Consider the following 26611-nt stretch of genomic DNA (forward strand, 5'->3'; position numbering starts at 1 on the left):
AGTTCAAACAAATAGGCAGTTTTTAAAATAAAAAAAAGCTTCCTAAACCATTTATTTTTATTCAGAATTATTTTTGAATAAGTATTTTAATGCCATTTTGTTGTTGCAGCTTGGCATATTTGGAATAAACAGTGGCTTGTTCATGTCGTGGCAGAACTTAAGTAAAAGTGAAACACATCTGGCCCACGTTTGTTTCACATGGCCTTTCTAGTGTTTGAGCTTGACACCCTAACTCCAATTTGACGAGATGTCATTGTCTGGAGTGTAAATGGCTGCGCCACTTAGAAGCTCAGAGCCTCAGCTAATTTAAAAATGTGCATCCAGGGAGCTCCTTGCCTGTCTTTTGCCCAGAGCCCCTGTAATGATTGGTATACAGTGTATGCTTTGTTAGTTCTGCACTGGAGGCTAATGTAGCTAACAAGTAAAGGAAGCTCTAAACCCCAACCTTTAACATCTTTAAAACAGCATGCTTAAAGTGTATATTTCCCTCGAGCCACAGCAGTTTGATCTCAAATAGACTTTACAGAGAATTTACACAACTCTAATTGGTGGCTGTGCAAAACTCAGACTTCAGACACTAAACTGGCCACATTTGGTGAAAACTGTGTCCATAGATTTATGGCTGAAACTTCACATTAATGAAATTGGGGGGGTTTGACGGTTTTGAAGTGGTCAGATTGTGTCATTGTCGTCCTCCTGATATCTGCGCTTCCTCGCAGGTGAAGGGTGAGGACGAGGGAGTGGAACAGGAAGCCCAGCAATGAGTGCAAGTTAGCGGGAATCTTTCATCTGGACTACATTCCTGCTTCCTACAGTGCCCAGCAGCCCCGTCTCTCGCTGCTGTCCAGTGAAGTAGAAGAGGAACTGAGAACAGCACTCCAGTGAATTGCAGTGGGCCATTTTTCAGGGGTAGTGTAGAAACCACTTAAACAAGAATTAAGCAGAGCTTTGAGAGAGCTGACGTTTTATAGGTTAATAAAGAACACTCAATAAAACCTAATATACCTGCTGTTTAACAGATCATTATGGGATCCCTGCTTCCGTGATTATATTTTAGCCCCCAAAAATCCCACAAGAAAGTTTTTTTTTCTTTAATTATTTTGTTGAATTTCCTTTTGTGTCGTTATACTGTATTAGCTGTGTGAATGCCGCTCATGGCAGATTGTGTACCTCTCGTATTTATAGCACTTTCAGGGTTCTGCTCGATATTTCTTGCAATAACTCAAGACGCACAAATAAAACGGGATGATGTATGTTTTCTCGCAAAAATCTTTTATTTCATTGTTTGAATATAGAGCATGTGTATTAAGAGCAGCAATAAAACAGTGCACAGAAATATTGATCCGGTTGTCATTCCTGTCAGATTTTTAATTAAATCACTTTTAACAGGTCACACTTTATTCTGAAGGCCTCATGCAAAAGTTTTAGTGCCCTTCATCAAATCTTTTTTTTTTTTACGTTAACACATCCTCTACATCAGGCATGTCAAACTGGGGACCTTCAGGGCGAAACTGCTGCGAAGATTAGCGTTTAACCTCATCTAACACTGAATCAGTTCATGAAGGCCTCACTGAGGAGCTGAGTCAGGTCTGTGCTGAAGTCTGCAGTGTTTTGACCTGTGAGGACTGGAGTCTGACGCATGCTCTACAGAGAACGCTCTTTACTGAATTAAAATTATTCGTGAAAAAAATAAAATGTGCCCTGCGCACAAATTATTTGTAGCATTTATAATTTTATTTTCTTCCAATATGTTCATTTCAGCAATAGAATTGGCAGAATGTTTGTTCCCTATAGAAAATGTGAAACTTATTTTTGCTTAGAAAATCCACAAAACGTCATTTGAAGGGGAAGTATTCAAACTACAATAGTGCAGTGGGGTACCCTTAATGTCATCATCATACTTGTATTTAAACTCCAGGAATGCACAAAGTTTTAGTGGTCATTTTTGTAAAATTATCAAAGCAGCCCAAAACTCAAACCTATTGTGTCTCAGGCATCAAACAGCTTATTCACATCTATGAACTATTTAATGTAACATAACATTCTGTGTAGTTTTAAAAAGGGTCAAACTCTTCAGACGTCTGCTTCGTATCGGAACATTCTGACCGTTTAAATATGCAGAAAAACTGGTGGCCTTGTAAAGAAGAATTCCAATAACTTTTTCCCAAATTTTCTTAATGACTCAGTCCTTGAGGTGTAAACAGAGGCATTTAGAACGGTTTGATGTGAAATGGTTCATTGTAGAGACTCCAATTTCTCTACAGTGGTGGTGATAGGAACCAGGGGTCACTCATATCTACAGCACAAATATAGCCCTTTATTTACTACCTAAAACCACCAGTGAACCTACTTTTGCCTTCTGAGTTTCATACGTAATGTTGATGACGGTAAAATAGTTTTCTGTGGGGTCTATTGTGCCTCACGATGCCCTGCATGTATCCCTCCTCCAGGAAAGGACTGAAATAAATGGATTCAAAACACATTTTAAGCCAAAGCTTTATCACAAATCACCGTAAAACAACGTGTCAGGCATCAGGCAGCGTATGTCTAACTATTTCATTATTTCAATAATAACTTTCTGCGAAGGAGCTTCTAGAGGTGGACGTCCGGTTCCTGTCAAAACCACTGTGAACAATTGTGAGCACTTCACATCTGAACCATCTAATACTAATAGTAGTAATACCGTGCAATACTTAATCGAATTAGTGTTGATATTGCTTGGTATCGGATCGAAGAGAAAGTCTGTGGTATCGCCCAGCCCTATTTGCAACCAAACCCACACCCCCCCCCCCCCCGCCCCCCTTGCCCCTAACCCCAGCTTAGTTATCCAATCACACTCATGCTACGTATCCTACGTACACACTGCCAGCACAGTAACTTGCGCAGGTCATATTACGTTGTTCTCCGGCGAGGGAGGTCAGAGCCGGTACCGGTTCCCAGCGACACCGGTGACAGTTAAATCACCAGGAAAGCAGGTGTTTGTCGACATCATGGACGCATCCTGCTGCCACGTATAACCTGCCTCTGTAGGCAAGGTAGCGTGTGGACAGATCGACAGCTGCATCCACCAATCAGAGACGTAATACGGAGGCACAGCCTGGGCTCTCGTCCAATAGAATGTGCCGGGGCGGGACCTGCACGACACCGCTTCACTCGGAGGAGGAACTCCACTCAGCAGTAGTTGTCGGAGACCGTGCCGGAGACATGTGTGGTGAGTGTGACACGAAAACGGACGCGTTCTTATTTGTTTTTAGCACCCAGTGTTTTCAGCAGACGCTCTCAAGCGAAACTAGGTTTATGTGGACTGGCCTGTGTCAGCGCAGCTGTGAAAATAGCGCCGTGAAGCGTCTCGGGATGGAAGCACGTTAGCATGGTTAGCATTTGGGCAGCACTGGCTAAACTCCTCTAACTGCTGCATAGTTGTCGGTGTCTGTCATTTAATGTTATCCAGGGCGTGTTATTAATGCGCAGACAGGCGACCTGAAGGCTCCCGAGACATGAGCTGGGTGTTTTCCCTCTGCTTTGACAGCTTTATGCCTCCTAAAAGGGATTTGCGCCGATTAAAAAAAAACCTGTATAATAACGTTAAAAAGGCCAAGATGTGAACCAAGTCGGTCAGAGCTGAGTGGCGTGAGATGGATCAGTAGAGAAACGCACTGACTGCTACTCCCTCACAGGGCTCCTGTATGTAGCCCTGATGCTGGAGAAGTAATGGTCAGTCCTGAAAGAGAGCTTCTCTTTTGGGGCTGTTTTTGCTTTAGCACACCCTAAATGTGCCCCCCCCACTATAAATTGACTAAAACAGTTTGATTAAAAGCCGTTTTCGACCAAACTTTGTCACCAAACTAACCTACCGTAGCTAAAACAAGGTCTCGGACATCAGGCGCGGTATTCATAACCCTTTCGTGTGATGACTGGAGCTTTTAAAGGTGGACGCCAGGTTCCTGTCACTGCCACTGTGAACAGGTCTGACTTGCTGAGTTTCTCTAAAAAAAAAAGAACATTTCACACCAAACCACTCTGAGTGATTGTGTTGACATGTCAGCCATTTAATTGCCCAGAAATTTTGAAAAATCCCCATTAAGAGTTGAACTCTCTGGTTTCTGGGCTGGACTGTGCTGGGGCTTTGCCTCTTGTTGTGGAAGAGTTGGCTTGTTGGCTGTTTTAGATGCATTAAGACATGCATTAGGCGTCTTCAGAGCCTTTTCTAGTTTCACAATCTGTCTTTCGCTTGTGTTGTGTTGTCATTCCCACATCAGCTGACTAGGAGGATGACACTGATGGGTCTCATCAGCAGCCCAGTGACTTAGGAAGTCTGCCTTAGTTAGATTGGGCTCCTCAGATAAGCCGTAGTCACATGCCAGGGCCTGCTTTAGTCACTGATAAATATCAGGATCTGTTTTAGTCACTGATAGATGCCAGGGCCTGTTTTAGTCACTGATAAATATCAGGATCTGTTTTAGTCACTGATAGATGCCAGGGCCTGTTTTAGTCACTGATAAATATCAGGATCTGTTTTAGTCACTGATAGATGCCAGGGCCTGCTTTAGCTCACAGAGTCAGTGGTAGGTCTAGAACAGACTTGTCCAACTTATTTCCCTCATTACTTCTTCCGGAACCCAGAAAGACAGCGAGGAGTATTTTCAGTGAAAGCTGTTTGAAAGGTCTTTTGCCTTTTGTACTGTCCCTGAATCTAATTAAACAGGACAGTGCTAGACAGAGTCTTCACTTACAATGAAATACAACTCTCTCAAACATGCTGCGTTCATTAGAAACCAACTTGTCACTGTTTTACCTGGAGCTGGGCAATACGACAATGTCTGTCTTTACTGTGATAAAATTTGTCACATTACGGCTCAGTATTCAGTATTCCTGCGTATCACTGATATAAGTGCTTAAAGAACACTCGCAAACGACGTGTTTCGTTAAAGAGAGCGCGATTAGGTCTCAGATAACTGGATTTAGTGTGACGCGGTACGAGAAATGTTGAATAAAAAAACATTGTATTAATAGTTTGCGCCACCACTTGGCTTTTTAGTGAAATAATATCATATGTATCTTGTTTTGTGGAAATATTTTAAAGTAGCATGATGTTATATTTTTGCCATATTGCCCTGATTTTACCAGGATTAGTGCCAGGTGGCGAGAGCATTGTATGGCCCTGTTTGGGGATGTAGATTGTCCATATAAAAATACAGCCGTAAATGTGTCCAAGATGCATGTAGCGCAAACTTGAAATGCAGGAGGTGGCCTGAGCCACATTTTTACCAGATGTTATACAAGATGCATTCATCTCTCCAAGCCACATTCAGCTCCTTCAGTGCAGCTTCAGTGAGTTTTTTTCTTCTCAGTTCAGCAGACCTTCAGCAACACGAGCAGTTTTAATGAACACCCAGGTCTGTTAATGGTTTACTTTGTTGTGTCGTTATTCTTCTCACCACAATACATTAGGGTTTAAAGCGCTGGTCAATGACCGCGATGTCTACTACAGGAGGCTAAATATCTAAATGGCAGTCTTCTTGGAAACATCAGTGTAAAAGCCAGAGTAAGGGAACAAATAGTGCTATGGAAATGTGTGATCTTTAGAACAGGAGAAACAAGGAACAGCGCAGGCAACTGGTTGTTTGTGCATTACACGCTGTACAGCCTTCAGAATACAACCTGAATAACCTGCACTGACTAAGATGCATTTGATTACCAGTTGGAAATTCATGTAGTTAAAATCCAGATACACGTCACATGAAACGACCAGGTGTAAACAGGGTTTAAGTCTGAAGACACTGCCTAGTTTTCTTAGAAGCCTCTTATAATGTTTTGTCCGTAACTGCATGCACAGATGTTAAAAAGTACCATACAGTGTGTTGGTTTAAACATGTCCGTTTAAAAGTGAAGTATTACATTATAGAAGTAATGTAAACATAAATTGTTTTACATCATATTATAAAGCAGACTTAAGTGGTTCCACCACCCAGTCATTAGCGACCACATGTTTGCTTTATTCCAGCTCCCAAACACACCTGTATTAAGTGTTTGGTTTAAGTGTGCTGAGAGCTGAGATGGAGCAAAAAGATGTGAGCCGTCTGGAGGTCCTCAATGGTTGATGTACTTCCTTAAAAGGGGCCGTATATTGGAAAAACAAATTCCCTCACGTTTTTGAAATAAAGTAGTTTGATGTAGTTTATAAACACTGTAAAAAAGCTCACTCCCCAGGCCATAAAGGCCTTGTATGAAAGCTAAGCCTGTTTTGAATTCACTATTTTTGTCACAGAAACATCTTGTTTACATATAGCTGCGTCCCAATTCAGGGCTGCATCCTTCGAAGGACACAGTCTACAAAGTTGCGTCCTTTGAAGGCTGCATAGACCTGCGAAGGCTGAAATGAGACGCTCTGCTCTTCGGCGGATTTCCTGTTTGCATCACATCACCGCGGTTCCCGCCCTTACCGTTGGATCCTTTGTTGCCATGGAAAAGAAGAACACATTTATCGGCCTCATATGAAGGGGCCTTTGAAACCGTGACAGCCTAGTCGCGCCATTGTGACGCAGTCGGCTTTAAGTACAGGCTCTGAAGGATGCAGCTCCTGAATCGGGACACAGCCATATGTCTGCCTATTTAGGCTACAGCGGTTTAGCTCCGCCCATTAACACTGAAGTTGTAAGGAGTGTTTAAAAAACCTTTCGAATGCGGATCAGTACTGGGCAGCCAGTTTACAGCGGTCATTTACGTATGTCTGTGATGCCTTATAGTGCAGTACAGTAACACAATCTAAAAACCGGCCTGTTTCATTCTAAAAAATAAAGAGAGGTTGGAAAACGGTCATGTAAAAATGAATCAAATTACTGTTTTTGGTACACAAAGCCACAGAAACATCAGTGGGAAAAGATAAAATGCAAGAAAAATGGGATATGGGCTGTTTTAAAAAAAATCAGTGCTGTTAAAGTCTAGATGCTCAAAGTGCCTAATTGAAATAAATAACTTTGGCTTTTTCTCAAGCTTGTATGTTGCAGACCTGCAGACCACTTAAACTGCGTCAGGCTTTCTTCTTCAGTCTCACCAGCTCACACTGTTGACCCATCCAATCTCTCTCGTTCATTTTCTGGAGCCATCTGTGCTCACAAAGCAGAGCCTTGTGTAAGGACCGAACCCCAGCCACCGAACCCTCAACACATATGCGCACTAACGCTCGTGTCCAGCTGTACTCAATGGCGCTTCTGTTTGATTGCTTTCCACACACAGTGCCACGCTTACATTTACTGCCTGTTGGGCTCCATTTCAGTCTCATGTTATTTGCTCAGAGATGAAGTTAATAAAGCCAAGTGAGCCTTCGTTTCTCCTGATTTCTGTCAGCTTCATTCGGGAGTCTTTTCGATTAGGAGTTGTGGGTTGGATGACGAACGCAAACCCCCAGTAAAGGGCTTACTTGCTTGAAACAAATAGGCTGTGTCTTAATGAAGGTATGAGAAATGGGGAATAATATTGTACAGCTTTGCTTCTGTCTCTGTGATTTCGAAAAACAAGACCTCCTGCCCAGTCTTTCCATTTCATAGCCTTTAAGTAAGACCTCTAAGGTGCTGATAGCTGACTGAGAGTCTTAATTTAAGTCCTTATAGCTATGTTGGCAAATCCTTTGCACCATTTATCAGCCTTGATCAACTACCGTGCTCGCTTTGTCACTCCTTATTCCAGTAGCTGGGAAAAATTAGGTAACATAGTGGATATTTAAAGGAACTCCATTTAAGCTTCAGGTGCCTAAAGACTGTGAAAACAGTGCTGCAAGTTGGGCTCAACACACAGTTCAGATTAACCACGATGCAGTCTCACTGTATTTACAGTCGTATGTAAACGTTTGGGCGCCCATAGCCAAATTCCATGTGTTGTTGATTTTCTAAAGGAAAATAAGTGAAGTCATGCTCTATGGAGAACAGACTGCTGCAGATTTTAATGAACAATGACTGTTTATTTGCTGATTTTCACATATTGGAAAAAATAAAACCTAGAATTTTGCCTGCACATGTGTTAGGGCACATTTTTATATTGCAGTTTTGTTGTTTTCAGTATGTTAAACTCAACAAAAAATTTCACCAATAAAGTAATTCAAATTCGTCCATAAAAATGATGGATTGGTGCATCTCGTAAATGATCTAAGTGCTTTTTTTTTTGCTCCAATATTGTGGTTGCAGTGTAATCTTTTGTAAAATAAGATCAAGCCTGTGTTGGTTGTCTACATATTATTAACCACCTGCCAACAAATCTATATTGTTCGGTTGAAATGATGCCATTTTAACACCACCTATGTATGGGTGAGTGAAAAGTCACAGGAATCCGTTTTATTTTATTTTTTATGCTGTCACAAGTCTTTAGGATGCGGTGCTGAAGGTGGTGTTTGTTTCGGATTTTCTCAGCATACACAATTTGTTTGAGATGACCCCAGAGATAAAAGTCCATAATAAAATAAAATAAAACCTGTCCTGTGACTTTTGACTGATAATAATAATAATTCAATATAATATGTATAATATAATATTGAATATAATACTAAGCCAGTGAATCACTGCTGTCAAAACAAAACCAATTATCTCTAAAAGGGTAACTTTACAGGGCGCCTTTTTCAAATTCTGTCAAAAAATGAAAAACGACAAAAATGGAGGTATAAGATTTTGTCCCCGACAGCAGCGAAATGTAGCTTAACCTAAATTTAAAAATTAGTTCTTGACTTCAGGAGCAATAAAAAAGTTTTAGATATTTGTGCAGATGTTTACACATTTGACCAGAACAAAAACACTGAGCACATCTCAGGAAGAATCACAGCGGCATCCAAATAAATATTCCCTGCTTCCCTGAGTTACTACAGTGGTTGGCCTGTGCTGAGTTCCCAAAAGCATCTTAGCACAAAGATGATTCTTAAACGGTGGAGCGAGCATCACAGATGGTGAGTGATGGTGGATCACTCCCTCCACCAGCTGAGATCATCTTAACACTGAAGTACTAAGCGTACAAGGTAACTAGATCCCTGTGCTGTACGTATGGCTCAGGAGGCACAGCAGTATGAAACTAAAATACACCCTACCAACTATTAGCTCATTTAAATTTGAGTGTACAAATGATTAATCCTTCAGCCAAATTTGAAGGCCTTAATAATAATATAAAATATTTGAATTAGTTGTATGCTGTCTAAATGTAGGCCAACAAAACATAGTAGCACTTCTTGTAGTGGAATGTTCCTCCACCAATATACGTATTGTGGGTTAAACCGGGTCTCCTCTGGTTTCTGGTATCTGATAGGCTAATACATTGTCTGTGTTTTTCTTTCTTTCTTTCTTTCTTTCTTTCTTTCTTTCTTTTACGAGCCTTATGATTCCTCTGCTGCAGGGCAAGCATTTTACCAGTAAACAGGGGGCTGTACTGAGGGATGAGAGGAGGAAACGGTCAGGTTGTTGTTGTGTTGTTTACACAGTAAAGCCACTCAGTGCTGCAGTAGGACATGAAGCTCTGCCTGTCTCCTTAATTAAAGAGGTTAAAGAACTGTTAAAGCCAGTAGCTGTTGGCAATTGACACAGCCATGTAAGACCTCATAAGACCTGTCTTTTTTATGTGTTTTATGTTTTGTTTCCATTTGCAAATGCAAACACCAGGTGCTCTGGACCAATAGAATCGCCAGATTTCCATTGTTACATTAATGTACAGTTGAGTTAGGGACATTTTTTGCCTCTATAAAGTTTGGGTACATATGCGTGTTTTGTTACAGTGTTGAGTATAATAAAGAATTTGACATGTTTAGGTACAACGAAAGGCTCAGTAATGCTGAATATGAAACACGTGGGCAAAATGAGTGGAAGTGGCAGAAGGCCTAATGGTTTGGCTGGTTTAATAATCAGATCGATCAAAAACTGCATTGTTTCTGGTGGAATACAGTCAAAATCTGGCTTGATCACTGTAAAAAATTCTCAGAGAGACCCGATACATGTAAACATTGGCAGAATGTTTTTTTTTGCATAAGTCAGTGTGTCCATATTGCGGGGGTCTCACAGTCTCATTTGGTGATTTTCCTGCTCAGACAGACATAAGGAAGCTGGTTATTATCTGACAAGTTCAATTGGATGTGCTTGAGCAGAGAAATGACCAAATTAGGCTTTGAGACCCCTGATATATACGTGTGTGTGTGTGTGTGTGTGTGTGTGTGTGCATATATTATATATTCTGTCCATAGCATGCATTCCTGGTATAAAGTGATCTTTATAATAACCTGTTTATATGTTCATATGCATGTGTACATTTCTGTGTCTCTGTCTCTCTGTAGGAATCTTTGCATATCTGAACTATCACGTGCCTCGCTCTCGCCGAGAGATCCTTGAGATCCTCCTCAAAGGCCTGCAACGGCTGGAGTACCGCGGTTATGACTCTGCAGGTACACACACACACACACACACACACACACACTGTCATTCAGAAGCAAAACAGGATTTTACACAAACGGGCACACACCCTGCTTGGGAACAGGAATTGCCAGTTTTGAGCATCTGCTGAGGTGTATGTTGTTTGTTTGTTTGTTCAGGAGTGGGTATTGATGGAGGGAACAATAAGGACTGGGAGAGCAATGCCAAGAGCATCCACCTGATTAAACAGAGAGGCAAAGTCAAAGTCCTGGATGAGGAGATCAACAGTAAGACAACAGTGATGATAAACAATTCATGTCAAAATTGACGTTCTTGTCAAAGGCAACATACATTGATGATGTTTGTTCGTATTAATTTTTTTTGTCTGTGTAACTTCCACAGAGCAACAGGACATTGATCTTGATGTAGAGTTCGACGTGCACCTCGGCATTGCACACACTCGCTGGGCCACACACGGCGTCCCCAGTCCTGTCAACAGCCACCCACAGAGATCTGACAAACACAACGGTTGGTAACCATAAATTTACAGAACATAATCAAAAACAAGAACAAAATTCAATGAAAATGTTTGCTGCTTAATGTGTTTTAACTGGTTAATGATGTTATTATTTCATTGCATTTTTAGAGCAGAAGAAATCAGAGATGTTTTTTGTTTAATTTCATTGTGAATAGAAGTGGTATTTTATGTTAGTTCAGCGTCCTTCTCTTTAGCAGGTAACTTAATAGTGGTTCTAACTTAGTTAAAGAATAAAATATAAGAAATGAGGAATAATCAGTTAATGTTAATAATATGCAGTGTACATATTAGGACACATAAAATTACTAACATTACTGACATAAAATTAGGGCTTTATACTGATTTCAAAAGACACTTTCTTGAGAAATAATACATTTTCTAATAAACACAATGATCACAGTATTCAGTTTTTCTGAAGTTTGATAAGTTGGAACAGACAAAAAAAAAGAGCCAGTAGTGGCCAATTTAATCAAGGACGCAGTGTCACTGTTGCCAAGCATCAAATGCTAATGGTGCCCCCTTGTGGAGAATCTTCAGGCTGTATATTATGTGTGAGTGAACAAGCAAGAGAGAGACAGTGACAGAAAATAGCATCAAACTATGAATAGAGGTGAATTATATTTAGCTTATCACATACTGCAGTATACTAAGGCTGTGTTCACATTATCAGGTTGAAATCCAATATTTTGCCTTAATCTGACACAGATATTTTCCGAGCTGTTTGGACACAAATGTGATCAGATCTGAGCCACTTTCATATGTGGTCGTCCTCAGTGGGAACGGTCAGATGGGATTTTATGTATTTTTGTTTTTGGTTTTTTAACCACGCATACACCATCATTCAGGGATCACATGGCAGCAGTGCCAAATCTAATGGTAGTGCCAGTAAACACTGCAAAAGCAGTGTATCTGACTCTTCTTCACCTTCGGTTTGCTCAAATAATGAAAAGCTCAGATCTGCCCAGGTAGTCATCTTTGCAACGAAGGCTTGTTCTGCTGGTTGGGTTTGTTTGTTGTTCATGACGCACGTGATTCATTCGTGTGACGTTATAAATCAGGCTGTGCGCATGCAGGACACAGGTTTGTTCCCATTAATGACATATTCATGTAGGAGCCACCACAGGAATGTGAACAATCAAGTTAGAAAGATCAGATCTGAGCAAAACAAAAACTAAATTGTCCAATGAGGCTTGTTATGTGAGCATAGCCTATATTTAACCTAACCGGACTGTTTATATTGTCTTTGTAATAAAGAATGGAGAGTTCCTTAAGTACAGACAGTATACTCAGAAAATCATGCTGTGACGTAGTGTAATGTAATTACAACATTAACCATAAATATCATCTTATTATCCGTTCTTACAACAAATCAGTCAGAGCTAATGTGTTAACTTTGTACCATAAGGTTTTCACTCTGAAACAGTGCAAAGTGGTTTTGTTCCTGTTTTCAGTCACATTCTTTAAAAAATATTGGTCCCACTTTACATTAAGCGTCTGTGTTGTTCCGTGTGAGCAACATATGCAACAACAATGTAACTGCTAATGATTTAGTCACTGTTCCAGATGGATTACAGAAGGATACCTTATGCAATTACACATGTGAATCAACTTCAGTTTTGCCTCATGTAATTACCCTAGAGTATTTTAATAGTTGTAATGTAATTACATTTGTAATCAGACTGGAACATCAGTTTTTTTTCCAGCAGTGAAATGAAGTTTGTAGTAGCACATTACTGATGTTGTGTCTGCCAGCTTTCCTAACATTTTAGCTTGCATTAGTGTTGCTAGTGCTGTGACACTGTAACCAGTTTCAATTTTAAACCACTCTGTAATGTGACAGAACAGCAGATGTTCCCTTATCTTAACGTGTATCATAACATATGGAATGTGTTGCATTAAACCTAAAGCAGTGTCTGTGTTACCCCTCCATTATTACACAGTACCTACATAACCACTACACAGGAACTGTCCACTTACTTTAAGGTGTGCCTTTAACACTACAGGAACATTCCTGTGCAGAGGATACACCTGTTTAATTACATGAGGCAAAAATGTAATTATATAGGCTGTACTGCTGTAATACATCTGTAACATTGCCTAAATCATCAGTAGTTACAGTGTTGTTGCATGTTATTCATGTGTTATCACAGTTATTAGAGACACAATATAAAGTGGGACCAAAATATTTTTTTGTTTTCCCTGTTGATCGTTTCTAATCGCTACTTAAAATGATTCGTATTACCTTACAGATCAACCAGTGTATGCAATTATTAATCTAAAGCGTGTTAAATTGCTTAACTTTCCTCATACCATGTACTGGATTCCCACAGAATTCATCGTCATTCATAATGGAATCATCACCAACTACAAAGACCTGAGGAAGTTCTTGGTAAGTGAAGATCTGCAGCACCTACTTGTCTGTCTGTCTGTCAGTGTATTCTTTTCAATATCTGTTTGTCTGAGCACATCCACTTCTGTCGGTCTGTCCCCAGGAGAGTAAAGGTTATGAGTTTGAGTCAGAGACCGACACAGAGACCATCGCTAAACTGGTGAAGTACATGTACGACAATCGTGAGAACAATGACATCAGCTTCGCCACTCTGGTGGAGCAGGTCACCCAGCAGCTGGTAAGTCTGACCTTTCAGCTCACAAGGGTTAGGAAGTGTAGTTATTTGTACTCTTGGTAAATATTAGGGTGTAGGTCTCTGTTCTCACACCTGTTCATTTCATTTAGAGTTATTTGGAGACAGTTCAGTTATTCATGAAATCTTCAGTTTCACCACAATTTGCTTGTAATAAATTTTAACATTCCCAAAAATCGGTGCAGCTGAATCGCCACCTTCAGATCATTGCATCTTAATGCGTCAGTTTGTTGTTACACTGTTCTAAAACATTTTTGGTCTTGTGTTTAGGAAGGAGCTTTCGCACTGGTCTTCAAGAGCATTCACTTCCCAGGAGAGGCTGTGGGAACAAGGTACTTTGCCTGCTGTACAGTCAAATATATATTAAAATAAACCTTACGAGTAAGGTTATAACACTTATAATACAAAGGAGTGTTTTACTGTTGTCATCTTTGTCCCAATTAAGGCGAAATGCAGTGGTACAGTAGGGCAAGTTTCTCGACCACTGGGTCGAGGACCACAAGTGGGCCTGTGCTAAGGGCAGCCTTTGGTCCGTAGTGGGCCTGAGATAGCACTTTGTCATAATCAGTTAAAAAATAATCGACAATTAACAATAACAGTGCACAAAGGCAGCTTCATCGTTTTTTTTTTTTCTGTCCAAGTGGACAACTGACCTTTCAGTTGTCCACTTGCATCAGTATTCTGCTTGTTTCATGTTCATTGATGCACATAACATTTTGCAAGAGTACACCTCCACAAATTTCCCGTAAATGACATTTAGCAAAACATGCAGTTTTGCTTTCTTATGGGCCTTCATGCTTTCTGGTGATAAACAGGTGGGCCTTGAGGTGGGAAAGGTTGAGAACCTCTGCAATAGGGTGATCACATCAGAGCAGCTCTTTTTGCAGGACAGTATGAATGCTTTGGCTGGACAATACGGGAAACCCAGGGAGGGTGTTGAACTGTCTTGATTTAATACAGCAGCACATTTATAAATATATGAGCGGCCAAAACCAAAGATTCATATGATTTAAACTGTGCTCAGTCTATCATAAGTAGCAGCCGCAAAGATGGTCGAGATATTTTGTTATATTCTTCAGCTTAATCTACTTTACAAGAGTTTTCCTGTTTTTTCCTTCCTTTAGTAAATTTCATATATTGTTTGCTTTGTTTTCTCACGCCTTTCATTCTCATCTTCGCCTTGAATGCCATATTTCTGTGTTCAGAATTAAGAAAGTGGGAATAACCAATGGAGTGAGGCATGATTTTATTTTTACACGTATTTAAAACAATCATTTAACTGTGGAACAATGTTTAAATTTTTCCCCATGATCTTTAAAGTGCGAGAATGTTTTGTGTGGAATGTGGGACAAACCTTTTTTTTTCCCCTCGATTTTTGTGACTGTTCCACAAAATGCAGGATGAATGTTCACCCTGCACCGTTAAAAATAAAGATTCTGTGCAGGTGCATTTTTTTTTATTCGTCGGGGCACATACACTGTAAATGTACCCTCAAAGGTACAACAGTGGGTTTTAAGGCCTAATTTTGAAACTTATTCTACGTATTTTTACTTTTTCATAACGAAATGTTTCAAAACAGCAACAGAATAAAAAGCCTGGAGACAAGACCCGGTGTGTGGAATTATACATAAATATTTCAATGTATTACGTTCCCTGACTGAAGGTACCGAGATGTACCCTTGAGGGTACCACCCCTGTGACAAAAGCGGTTCTGCCTCAGTTTCATACCTTTATTTCTGAGAGTGTGTGGTACAGTGTTTGAATCTTGTTTGAAGAAGAATGTTGTCTGAATTCTCTCTGAATATCATCGTGTTTGTGTTTCTCCAGGAGAGGAAGTCCGATGCTGATTGGTGTGAAAAGTGACCACAAGCTCTCAACAGATCACATTCCTGTCCTGTACCGCTCCTGTGAGTGACACATGCAGTAAAATCTTAGACCGACATCCTCTGACTCTTTAGTAGAGTTGTGCAGTGGCAGAACTGTAACTGCTTATCTGAATTGTCCTCATGTGCTGTAGAACTGCTGGGTTTGCATGAATTGCTCTTGCAATCAGTTCATTTCAGGTGTTTTTTTTTTTTGTTTGTTTTTTTTTTAGAAAGGATTTTCTTTTTTATGCGTTTCTGTCTGTTTTAGCTGGTAAGGATAAGAAGAGCTGCACCACTCTTCCCAGGATGGACCAGGACACCTGTCTGTTTCCTGTGGATGAGAAAGCTGTGGAGTACTACTTTGCATCTGATGCCAGGTCTGTCACACACACCACTTTAATATCAAATTGTTTTAGTTGAGCTGCGCTTTACTGACTGAAATGATTCTTGAACTGAAATAACAGTAGAAGCACTCCGTCTAAGGCTGGCCGTACACTATGCCACTTCTAAAATCTTAACAGATTTCTAAAACTGACAGCATTAGAGGCCAAGGCAAAGAGAGAGTGTAATGCACATAATGAGTTTGGGCTACGAATAAGACCTCAAACCCCAGATGTCCTCAGATATTACATGACACAAACAGAGCTAAATGTTCTGGCCTGAACATGTTTATGCTTTTATGTGCAGTGAAAACCTAAACTGGGGATTAAAGCAGGGCTGAGAACCAATGATATTGCAGAGATCTGGAGAAATACTTCACTACAAAACTGGCAGACTGCTTTGATATACGGATCCAGCATTATAAACATGATAACGGCTCTTATCCGCATGTGTTTTACACATAGCTCCTCTGTCTCCGCTGTTCATTCACGTCTCTTTCCCCTTTTCTCCGCTCTTTTAGCTCTCTGATTGTTTTTTGTTTGAATAATTAGTTGAGTGTGACTTTCGAACGCTGCAGGACTCGCGAACGTTTTGAGTCATAAAAATCAAACCTGTTTAATGATATCGGAGGGTCTCTGATCACTTAAGAGTTCGATTGACAGGCTAAAGATTCAATCGTAGTTCCTCTCGCGCTACCAGATCAGTCTGAGTTCCCAACCTAGAAAGTTGCTTCAGATTGGGAAAATTTATCGCAAGTGGCATGTCGGGTTTAAAATTGTGTAGTGTGGGCCCAGCCTTAAATAATACAGATAGAGTTGTATGCAGACGTTTGGGTATCAGATTATTTGGTTGACTTTTTGAGTAAAAACAAGTGGGCACATCCTCTACAGAGGACACTCATCTGCACATTTTAATGCGGAATTTCAGTTTATTTGCTGAATTCAGCATAGTGAGGGGAAAAAATAAAACATATAATATAACCTGTAAAAAAGTTATAGCACTTAAAAAAAAAAAAAATTCTAAACATTTGTAGAAAAATGTGGTATTTTAGAGGATGATTAACTTGATTTTACTTAGAAAATCAATAAAGAGATATTATTTGTCCAGCAGTCTTCAGACTTTTTTCAGACTTCAGACCAGAAGAGTTTGTGGTTCTGGTTTCTCTGGTATCTCATTTTATGCAAGTCCACCTTCACATTTTCACTTTAAACGCCCCCATCAGTTGCTTTAAATGAGATAAACATAGCACAAATAATGAAATATAATCAATAAAATGTAACACCCTTAGTAGTCATGTGCATTTATATGTAAACCAAAAAGGTTTATTAGTTCTCTTTATAGAAAAGGTAGTTTATGTGTAGTGGTAGGGGTAGTTAATGCTGGAAAATGCTAGTCTTATAATAAAAAAATCAACATTAATTTTGTGGATGCCAGTAAAGCCATCGGTCGGAAGTATAAGCTGATGGTACTGATGGGGTGGATGGGCTACACTTTACACTCCAGTTCTAAATTGCTTTCATGTCTTTATTTACAAGAATCTGCACAGTTGAAATGGAAACATACACAGAAGAGTATTAAATACAAACAAAGCATTAGAGGCAGAAAGCATTGTGGCACAGCAGGAGCTTTTGTGAACCTCTAGTGAATCAGCATCCACCAAAACGGTTTTGCATTTCAGATGTGCTTATCTGTGCCTCTGACTTCAGTGTGGTACATTGAACACATACTTAGCACTACTGGAGAATGTTTTGGCCAAAGACGCTCACTGTCCTTGGAAGTATGTGTGTCTGGGAAAGAGAAAGTATAGTCTGGGTTTGAAAGTTGGGTTTGTTTTTGAAATAATAGGGAATTTAACCTTGTTTAGGAGGAGATTAGATATATAGGTTTGTAAAATCAGATGCAGAACAACTTTAACCAAGCATATTCAGAATTTGTTCCAATTCCATCTCCACCATTATGTGCCCATAATCTTCAGTGCGTATTTCTTTAATGTCTAGTAGTAAAAACCTCAACGGGTTAACACGTTCATACAACCACACATAACCTCACACACAAAGCTTAAAGGAAGAAACCAGTAGGCTAAAACTTGAGAGTGAGCGAGAGATGGTGGTGGGGATGAGAGCATCGTGTTTGCCCCATCTAACACAGACTTGGTCAAAGTAGTTATATCTTTATGCAAATTATACATAATATAAACCGTCTACATGTACAGTTGCTGATTCATCATTACAGATCACTTGGTTCAGAAACATAACTGAACTGGTGAGATTCAGTCCACAAATTTGGCGTCCCTCATGCATCGTAGTGACGTCAGGCATAAGGCCTTGAAGGATAGATGGGCATAAACTAAGTCCTTATCTCATGTCACAGCGTCCTTCTCAAAGACGCCTTACAGAGACATCAAGGCCAAAAAACTATATTCATAGGGATAAGAAATATATTCAGTATTAAAAAGATGCAAATTTGCATGCAATAGATCATTTTTTATTTATAAAGATTTTATCATGCTTATCGTGATGTTTTTTTAACCCATTCTTTTTCTCTTTTTCTTACATTAATCCTAATGTACTAGTATATTGTACTACCTGGCCCTCCTAATCATAGCTTGCAGCAATGCTGTTGTTTTTGTCTTTATTTATTTATTTATTTATTTATTTATTTATTAATTGATTAATTACACACACACACACACTCACTGGCCACTTTATTACTTTATTACTGCCTTAATTCTTCATTGCATACTTTGAACAAGGTGCTGGAAACGTTCCTCAGAGATTCTGGTTGGTTATTTGAGTTCCTGTTGCCTTTCTATCATCTGGAGCCAGTCTGCCCATTCTCCTCTGACCTCTCACATCAACAAGGCATTTTCGTCCATACAACTGACCGCTCACTGGATATTTCCTCTTTTTCGGACCGTTCTCTGTAAACCCTAGAGATGGTTGTGCATGAAAATCCCAGTAGATCAGCAGTTTCTGAAATACTCAGACCGTCTGGCACCAAGAACCACGCCATGTTCAAAGTCCCTTAAATCCCCTTTCTTCCCCGTTCTGATGCTCGGTCTGCACTTCAGCAAGTTGTCTTGAACACCTCTACATGCCTAAATGCATTAAGTTGCCACCATGTGATTGGCTGACTAGCTATTTGTGTTAACAAGCAACTGCACAACCTAATAAATACCTAATAAAGTGGCCGGTGAGTGTATATCGCTGCTGTCTGAACAAACATTTTCAGTTTTTGACATAATGATGAACTGACCAAAAGAAACAACCCAAAATGTCTTGGAAAAAAGTCTGGTTTCATAGACTTACATTATAAGTCACATACGTTTTTCCTTCTCCTGTAAAGTTAAAATTTTGGAGATGCAAGGTTTTGGTCTGACAACAGCGACATGTTTGTTTGATTCTTCCTACAGGCGTCTAAATCTCTGACCTCACAGCAATGTGATTTGGTTTTGATTTGTTAGGAAGTGATTTCTGTCATCATGAAATGTCAAGTGTTACCCGCTTTTAATGAAATTATATTGGCAAAAATGAATGCACAAATACTAAAACTATTTACACAGTAAACAGGAATAAGAAAAACTATACCTACACTTATTTGGGAGCAGTTCCATTTTTCAGACTAGGCCAATAAAATGGAACCAGATCAATGAAAAAATGGTACATACAGTACTGGGCAAAAGTTAGAGAGTAACCTCCATTTATTTAATATCAAGTCAAAACTAGAATTATTTTTTTCACAGTTAGAAAAACACAGAACATATATTTACCAGAGATAAATGTAAACTTACATTTTTCACTACTTAGTGTGTCCACGCTTTGTTTATTACAGCTTCCATTCTTTTTGAGAGACTTGCTTTAGCTTTTTTCTTAGAAATATTTTTTTCTTTAGAAAAGTTCAGTCTTGGAAGTTGGTTGTATTTTCTACACTCTCTCACAATCCAAGTATTCCCAACTACAAATTTAGACTCTTTAGTCTGTTAATCCACTCATTAGTCCTACTTTGGTGTTCTAGTGGAAATGTTCTTCTTTCTTTTTTTTTTTTTGTCTGTTTTCTATTCTCAATAAGGCTTCTTGACATCTACACATACAGTACTTTCAGACTAATAGCGCTGAGTTGTCTTCTCATAGTGGAAGGATGGACAGAAACACCTGTGGATTTTACTGTAACTTTTAATACTGGAAGGATGGATGAGTTGTAGTGGTACTAGAGTGCACAAAAGTAAGGAGTGGACGACTGATAAATGGACACGATATTGAATAAATGAAATGCTCTTTTTATATAACTTTAATATTATGATCAGTTATAATTGATTCCGACATTCCAGAATTGTTTCTGTTGACTCTGCTCCTTTAAATCTGTGCATCTGTGAAGTGAGGTGAACTGAATTTTTACTGAACTGAAGATCTCACTTTTGCGTTCCTCATAGTGCTGTGATTGAACACACCAACCGAGTCATCTTCCTGGAAGACGATGACATCGCTGCGGTAACAGAAGGCCGTCTGTCAATCCACCGGATCAAACGGACAGCAGGAGACCATCCGGCCCGTGCCATCCAGACCCTGCAGATGGAGCTGCAGCAGATTATGAAAGGTGAAGGGAGATGGGGAAGGCACTAGGACCTAGAGGGCTAAACATCCTTGAAGGGTTGATGGGTTCAGCTTTTTTGTTTTGCTCTGAAATATTTAAAAATGGCCTGATTTTGTCAGTTTCGGCACCATTATAAAGATGAATTGTCTTCTGCACAACATCCATCTAGGGTTGGAGTCAGAGAGTCACTTCAAAGCAGCTCCAGGTTCAGTTCATATGTTTTGTACTGAGCGATAGCTTATCGTTTCCACTTCAGATTTATTTTGTTTTTGCGCATTTGAATGAACCTGCAACCTCAGCCTCAAAAATCAGATTCTTAGATTCAGTAATCTTTGAATTTGTTTGACTTGGCATCAAAACCTGTGGAAAAAATGGTAGATTTATGCATGATCTTGGTCAATGAACTACAGTTGACAGTAAAATCCGTAACTTGCAGCAATTTCTTAAAGCGCAGTCAGTTTGGAGGAATGTAGCCATCATTTCTCAGGCTCTTTCGCCAAACAAAATCTGTTAGCAGGGAATTAGCAGTCAGACGATTGGTGGTTTTGCAGTTGAATGCTTGACTGCTTAGCTGTAAGCACTTGCATGTCTCAGTATGAATGAATTCCACCCTGAGTGAGAAGTTAGTGGGAACCATTAAATTTGAGAATTGCTGTAAAAACCAAGGGTTACCTTGTAAAGTGGGCTTACTTTATGAACCTTTGGAGCAGTTCAGCTATTTCCAGCATTTATGGTTGTAGATAAATAAGAGTGGGCCACTCTGCAAAACTAAAGTGTGTGTGTGTGTGTGTGTGTGTGTGTGTTTGTGTGTGGGTGAAAATAGACAATAGATTAGAATTATGAAGACAAATAAAAGCTAGAATTATGACTATAGATGAACACACACAGTGTTAAAGTCCAGGTTTCAAGTTTAATTTTTATCCTTCAGCTGCAAGATATGATCTAACTGTGAAGTAGTCAGCGTAACATAACCAACTCACATAGCTCTTAAAATGTCAAATGAAAGTGGGTTGTTTGTAGGACTGTTTCTCCTGGTCTGATTTTTTTAGTGCTTAAATGCCTTTGCTTGGTTCAGAACTAGGCCTGTCCAGTGACCAAGTCACCACTGTAAAAGTCTTCAGGGACTGTAAAAGCTAATTTACCACTGGTTTACACACACTAATTTCTTTTTTTTTTTGCATGCAAACCACAAAAGTATTTGCACACAAACATAATAACATTTAAACATGATGGTTGTTTTGATATCCTGCATTCACACAGTATTTATTCTATGTAACAGAAGAGATTCTTGTAGAGACACGTTTCGGTTGAGCTCTGGCTGAAAGCGCTCAGATATCATGCCTAAAAAAAAAGGCTGTCTGTGGTAATTTGTACTTTTTTGCATATCCTCGGACGGTGTCAGGTTTCCGACATGAAACGAAACCGCTCCAAGTCTCTACATAAACACTACCATGTCTCAACTCACGTACAGTCAGACTAAGTGGCTACAGTAGTTGAATAGTAGTTTGTGTGATGTTCACAACTCCATTCCTGATTCCTAGATGAATTACAGTTTTGTCATCAAATTAAAGATGACGTTATACTACAGCCACAACTTTTGCTGAATTACATGTCTATTATGTTCTTTTATTTCAAACAACATTCATTTTGCTATCGCTTTTTTAGCTCCCACCTCCGCTTCAGAGTTAGGAACCGTCTCAAAATTGCCATCATTATTACTAGTAGTGGTAACAGGATCTCTGTAAGTACATCTTCTAATGCCTTTGGATACATAGTGATGTTTCTTCAAGCATTAGCAGATGTACTTACATTTTTTACTGGCGTTTTGTTAGTGGCATTTTGAGAAGATATGGTGGGGCCTCAAGTGTCTTGGAGGCAGCATGTCCTGGCCTTCACTCTCCCAGCATGATAGTGTTAGTATTGATGGTGCTCTAGCTAGCAGGTGGAATCAGCAATGAGTGAACTTGGCAGAAAATTGGGGAAAAAATGCAAAATAAATGAATAATTTTATAGATTTGCCTAAATACCCACTGTATTTGAATGAGAAGAAACTTTAAGGTAAGGAAAAATGGCATATTATTGAAAAATCAGTTCTTTAAATAGCATGTTACTCTGAGCATTGAAAACAGTTATAGGGTTTTGTCTACAGGGCTGGCACTGTTTACATGCATTAGCAATAAGCAGTCCAGGAGAGCATAGAGTATTGTATTTTTAGGCTTTCTATTAGGTTTAAATAATTATCCTTTTGGCTGAGGGTAATTTTTTCAAGTCTGAGCTTCTTTGCCACCAGAGGGCAGTAGTGTACTTTCTGTTGATTGGTTTTCTCTCGTGCACCCACACACACACACACACACACACACTCTCTCTCTCTCTCTCTCTCTCTCTCTCTCTATCACTCTGTGTTGCTCCCCCTCTTTCCCTCCCTCTCTTCCCCAAATTCTATTACCCAGAGTGTTTGTGAAATAACCCAATTCTCATGACCTAAATTTCTGCTGCTGTAACAGGCTCTTGCTGTGTTGCGCCTCACTTTGCTGCCCACTAATTGGGCACAAATGAATGCTAGGAAATCACTGTCACATTCCTGCGAGTCTCACCATGATCGTTTTCCACTCCACATCTTTGTCATCGATCTGTTAAGGAGCAGAAAACAAAACTCTTCATTTGTAATCAGTGTCACGCTGCTGTGTAAATGCCTTTAACCAACACCGGAGAGCAGCTGGGAGGAATCTTGTGTTGCTGATAAATCTTTTAAGGCCCCTTTACGACAAGTCCAGCCCAAACTGCACTTCACGCCAGAACATGACATTACATTCTAATCAGATGCTTCTTTCCTCTTCTTTTAAAGGCTTTCATGCACAGAAGAATAACAAGATGCTATACGTATGAAACTTTGAGTAAAGGCACCAATCTTGCTTCAGTTTTTTTGCTGTCAACACTTCACCTGCAAATGTGCTCTTTCCCAGCAACCTTTGTGAGTTGGACAGGTTTGTTTTTTTTTTTTTTGTTTTTTTTTATAGCCTAAAGAGAAATTGTAGCATAACTCAAAATATCTCCGTTTACACAGCCAAGGGAGCATAATTGTGGCCTCACCCTCTCTGGGTGGCAGAAGTATAGATAGAACTTTCAGAATGGTGACACCAGGTTTTGGGGTAGCACACTGAACTAACTAAAATAGTTACCGTATTAAAATTACATAAAAATTGCTGTTTTGTGTCTGTAGTAAACTAAATCTGTCCAGCATTTTTAAGTGATTTTAAGTGACCCTTATTAGTCCCACAACAGGGAAATTTCACCTCTGCATTTTGACCCATCTGCGCAGTGAAACAACACATACACACTAGTGAACACACACTAGGGGGCAATGAGCACACTTGCCCAGGGCGGTGGGCAGCCCTATCCACAGCGCCCGAGGGGCAGTTGGAGGTTAGGTGTCTTGCTCAAGGGCACTTCAGTCACATACTGGCAGCTCAGGGGATCAAACTGGCCTTCTGGTCACAAGGCTGGTTCGCTAACCTCCAGCTGCCCCAATTTAGGACATTTACTCATTTCTACATGAGTAAGAGTAAAGTATTACATCAATACAGCAGCTATTGAAAGAAAATCTCTTTATGACATTTTAGTCATTTGTGAAGAAATGATGTATTTATATTTTAATGGTGCATAACATTATAAAATATTTCATATAGACAGTTCATTTCATTCATTTAAACTGCCCACACTATGGATTATATGGGAGACTAATGATTAGAAAGCTAGTCAGACAGAACTGTATAAGGTAACCTACAACACATGCATGCTTTCAACTATATGAAATAATTGAACATGATAAACGAGTACAGCTTATTTCTGATAGTTCATTCATCTTAGCAGTTCATAGCCTACTTCATAAAGTAGCTCACAGAGTAGCTCTGCTGAAGAGACCTCATGCACTTTCTAATGCACGTCTTCACCCTCCCAGCTTGGCAGCATCATGTGAAGGTGACACTGACTAGACTGAGGTGAAAATTAGGTAACCCTGTTGCTAGCTGGCAAGTTAACATCATAGCCTGCACCACTAGCTACTGTAGCATGGCTGACATTACTCTCAGGTTGTACTGTCAAATCAGTACTGTGCACACACTCACTCACACAATCTCTGCAGTTATACTGAGTTATGTGCAGAGTTAAGCAACACATGTTCTTCAGAAGAGTGAAAATATAAGCCAAAAAATGCTTGTTCTGCTAGCATACATGCTAAAAATATGAATAATCCCCATAGCTAACAAACAAACCTTTTTTTTTTATGCCCTTACTGCTTTCTTTTATTTACATTGATTTACATCATTAGGTCTGACACTCATAATTCACATTTTGTTTGTTGCTGCATAACATGACTGTAAAATCCAGTGACTGTGGAAAACGATAGTTGTCAGCGAAAATAATTTGAGTCATCTCAAATGATTATCACAGCTACGTGATCATTGTAACAGGCCAACAAGCTGGTATTTAAAATTGATTCCAAAAAAGCGACCAGAACGATGTTTGTTTCAGCAGTGACGACAGAACGTCATTTGAAATGAATAACATACTAATGTCTAGTGGGCATTACACGACTGGCAGAATCTCAGTCACACGCACTCTTTTTCAGTCCTTTGTTTGTTGGCACAGTGCAAGCTGCACAAGCGATCACAGACAAGGCTCACGAACCACACAGTCTTTCACCTGGAGGGAGCCAGACATTAAAATCCCACTGTCCCCAGTGGAAATAAATGCGTGCTCATCCGTGCCGGACTGAAGCTTGAGAAACTTGCTGTAGTTATTGTTTCTGCGCTAATTTGTACAGAAGAAGAAAGATAAAACTGACAAATCTGTTGTTAATATATTTCAAGTAAGCAGTCATGCGCTTTCCGCAGCCCTATAGCCTGTCCTATGTTTCTTGGGTGCACTCAGAACTCACTGCTGTCTCGGTCACCATTCCGCCGCTTTGCCATGTTCGTTGTTTTGGTAGCTCGTGCCTCTGTCCCCCTCTGATTGGCTGCTGCTCATTACTGACACTACAGGATTCTTCACCTAGAATTTTAGACGTCCTGTGAAATATCATCTCACAAATAGAATAATCACCATGTGTAGCCTCTCGCATTACATAAGTTGGGGGTGGCGTCATGCTTCCCAAGAATTCATCTGTGTGGCTATACATATTTTGACAGACACTGAGTTGTGAGCTTCAATTTCTCTTTAGCTTGAATGGACATTTGTCTGCATTATGTAAAGCTTGTCCAATCTAACGGTAGCTATAAAGGAGCACATTAGTAAACCTAGCTTGGATAGGTCACTTTCCACCACAGTTAGAATGTGAGTGAACCGTTCTGAATGGCTCTTAACCTGCCCTTTTCTCCACCTCTGCACACAGGTAACTTTAGTTCCTTCATGCAAAAGGAAATCTTCGAGCAGCCTGAGTCTGTGGTCAACACCATGAGAGGCAGAGTCAACTTTGACGACAACACTGGTGAGTCCATCCTGCCGTACCTTATACGTTCAGTCTTCCACTCTTTTTAAAGCGAAATGTTGTCCTGGAGAGATTTCGAATGAAGGAAAGTTTCCTTATGAAATTAGCTGCATTCCTGGTATGCTTTGAGAAGGGAGGGAGAAATGGAAGTTTGATGAGGGGAGTGGATTTCTTTCTGTCAAAAGTTTTAGATCAGAAAATTGATGTGTTTTCTCAGTGTGAGTCAGAGCTTGTCAGGTTGACTTCATTAATGAAGATGATTTTTGCGCCTGTGTGTTTGTGTATGTGTGCATAGTGACGTTGGGAGGCCTGAAAGATCACATTAAGGAGATCCAGAGGTGTCGGAGACTCATCCTCATTGCTTGTGGGACCAGCTACCATGCAGGAGTAGCAGTGAGTGCAACAACTTGGTGCACATATATGGAAGCCATTCATGCAAAATAGCATTCATGCATTTTCTCCATCTCCCCTGCTTTATGTCAGTGGTCCTACTTTTTCCTCTCCCTCTTATATTACTGTGTTAGTGTACTTTGGGGGGGATCTGCATGTTCCCAAATTGAAATGTACAGTGCACCAATCATTCATTTAGTTTTGTAGTAACCTTATGCTGTGTCGGCCAAATGAACATATCAAACACAACACATTTCTAGTACCTTTTATAAGCCGTAATTGCAACATGAATACAGTTATATGCAAAAGTTGGTTAAAGTACGTGTTTTTTTTATTTTCAGCAACAG

General features: G+C 39.8%; 2 protein-coding genes across 3 annotated transcripts in view; both read left to right on the plus strand.

Annotated features, from left to right (window-relative positions):
- nfu1 (NFU1 iron-sulfur cluster scaffold homolog (S. cerevisiae)) overlaps nt 1-1342 on the plus strand; it is a 45672-nt gene extending 44330 nt beyond the window's left edge. For both annotated transcript variants that reach the window (XM_017696327.2, XM_017696328.2), the window contains exon 8: nt 720-1342. In XM_017696327.2, the coding sequence (XP_017551816.1) occupies nt 720-764 (45 nt within the window). In that variant the 3' untranslated portion in view covers nt 765-1342. The remainder of the gene's footprint in view (nt 1-719) is intronic.
- Nucleotides 1343-3163: 1821 nt separating this feature from the next.
- Nucleotides 3164-26611, plus strand: part of gfpt1 (glutamine--fructose-6-phosphate transaminase 1) — a 49284-nt gene continuing 25836 nt past the window's right edge. Inside the window, exons 1-12 of the mRNA XM_017696329.2 lie at nt 3164-3211; nt 10298-10405; nt 10553-10660; nt 10776-10901; nt 13242-13300; nt 13404-13538; nt 13824-13885; nt 15381-15460; nt 15687-15795; nt 20229-20392; nt 25779-25874; nt 26170-26267. Coding sequence (XP_017551818.2) covers nt 3205-3211; nt 10298-10405; nt 10553-10660; nt 10776-10901; nt 13242-13300; nt 13404-13538; nt 13824-13885; nt 15381-15460; nt 15687-15795; nt 20229-20392; nt 25779-25874; nt 26170-26267 — 1152 coding nt within the window. The 5' untranslated portion in view covers nt 3164-3204. The remainder of the gene's footprint in view (nt 3212-10297; nt 10406-10552; nt 10661-10775; nt 10902-13241; nt 13301-13403; nt 13539-13823; nt 13886-15380; nt 15461-15686; nt 15796-20228; nt 20393-25778; nt 25875-26169; nt 26268-26611) is intronic.

The sequence above is a fragment of the Pygocentrus nattereri genome, chromosome 29 (assembly GCF_015220715.1).
Source record: "Pygocentrus nattereri isolate fPygNat1 chromosome 29, fPygNat1.pri, whole genome shotgun sequence".
NCBI lineage: Eukaryota > Metazoa > Chordata > Actinopteri > Characiformes > Serrasalmidae > Pygocentrus > Pygocentrus nattereri.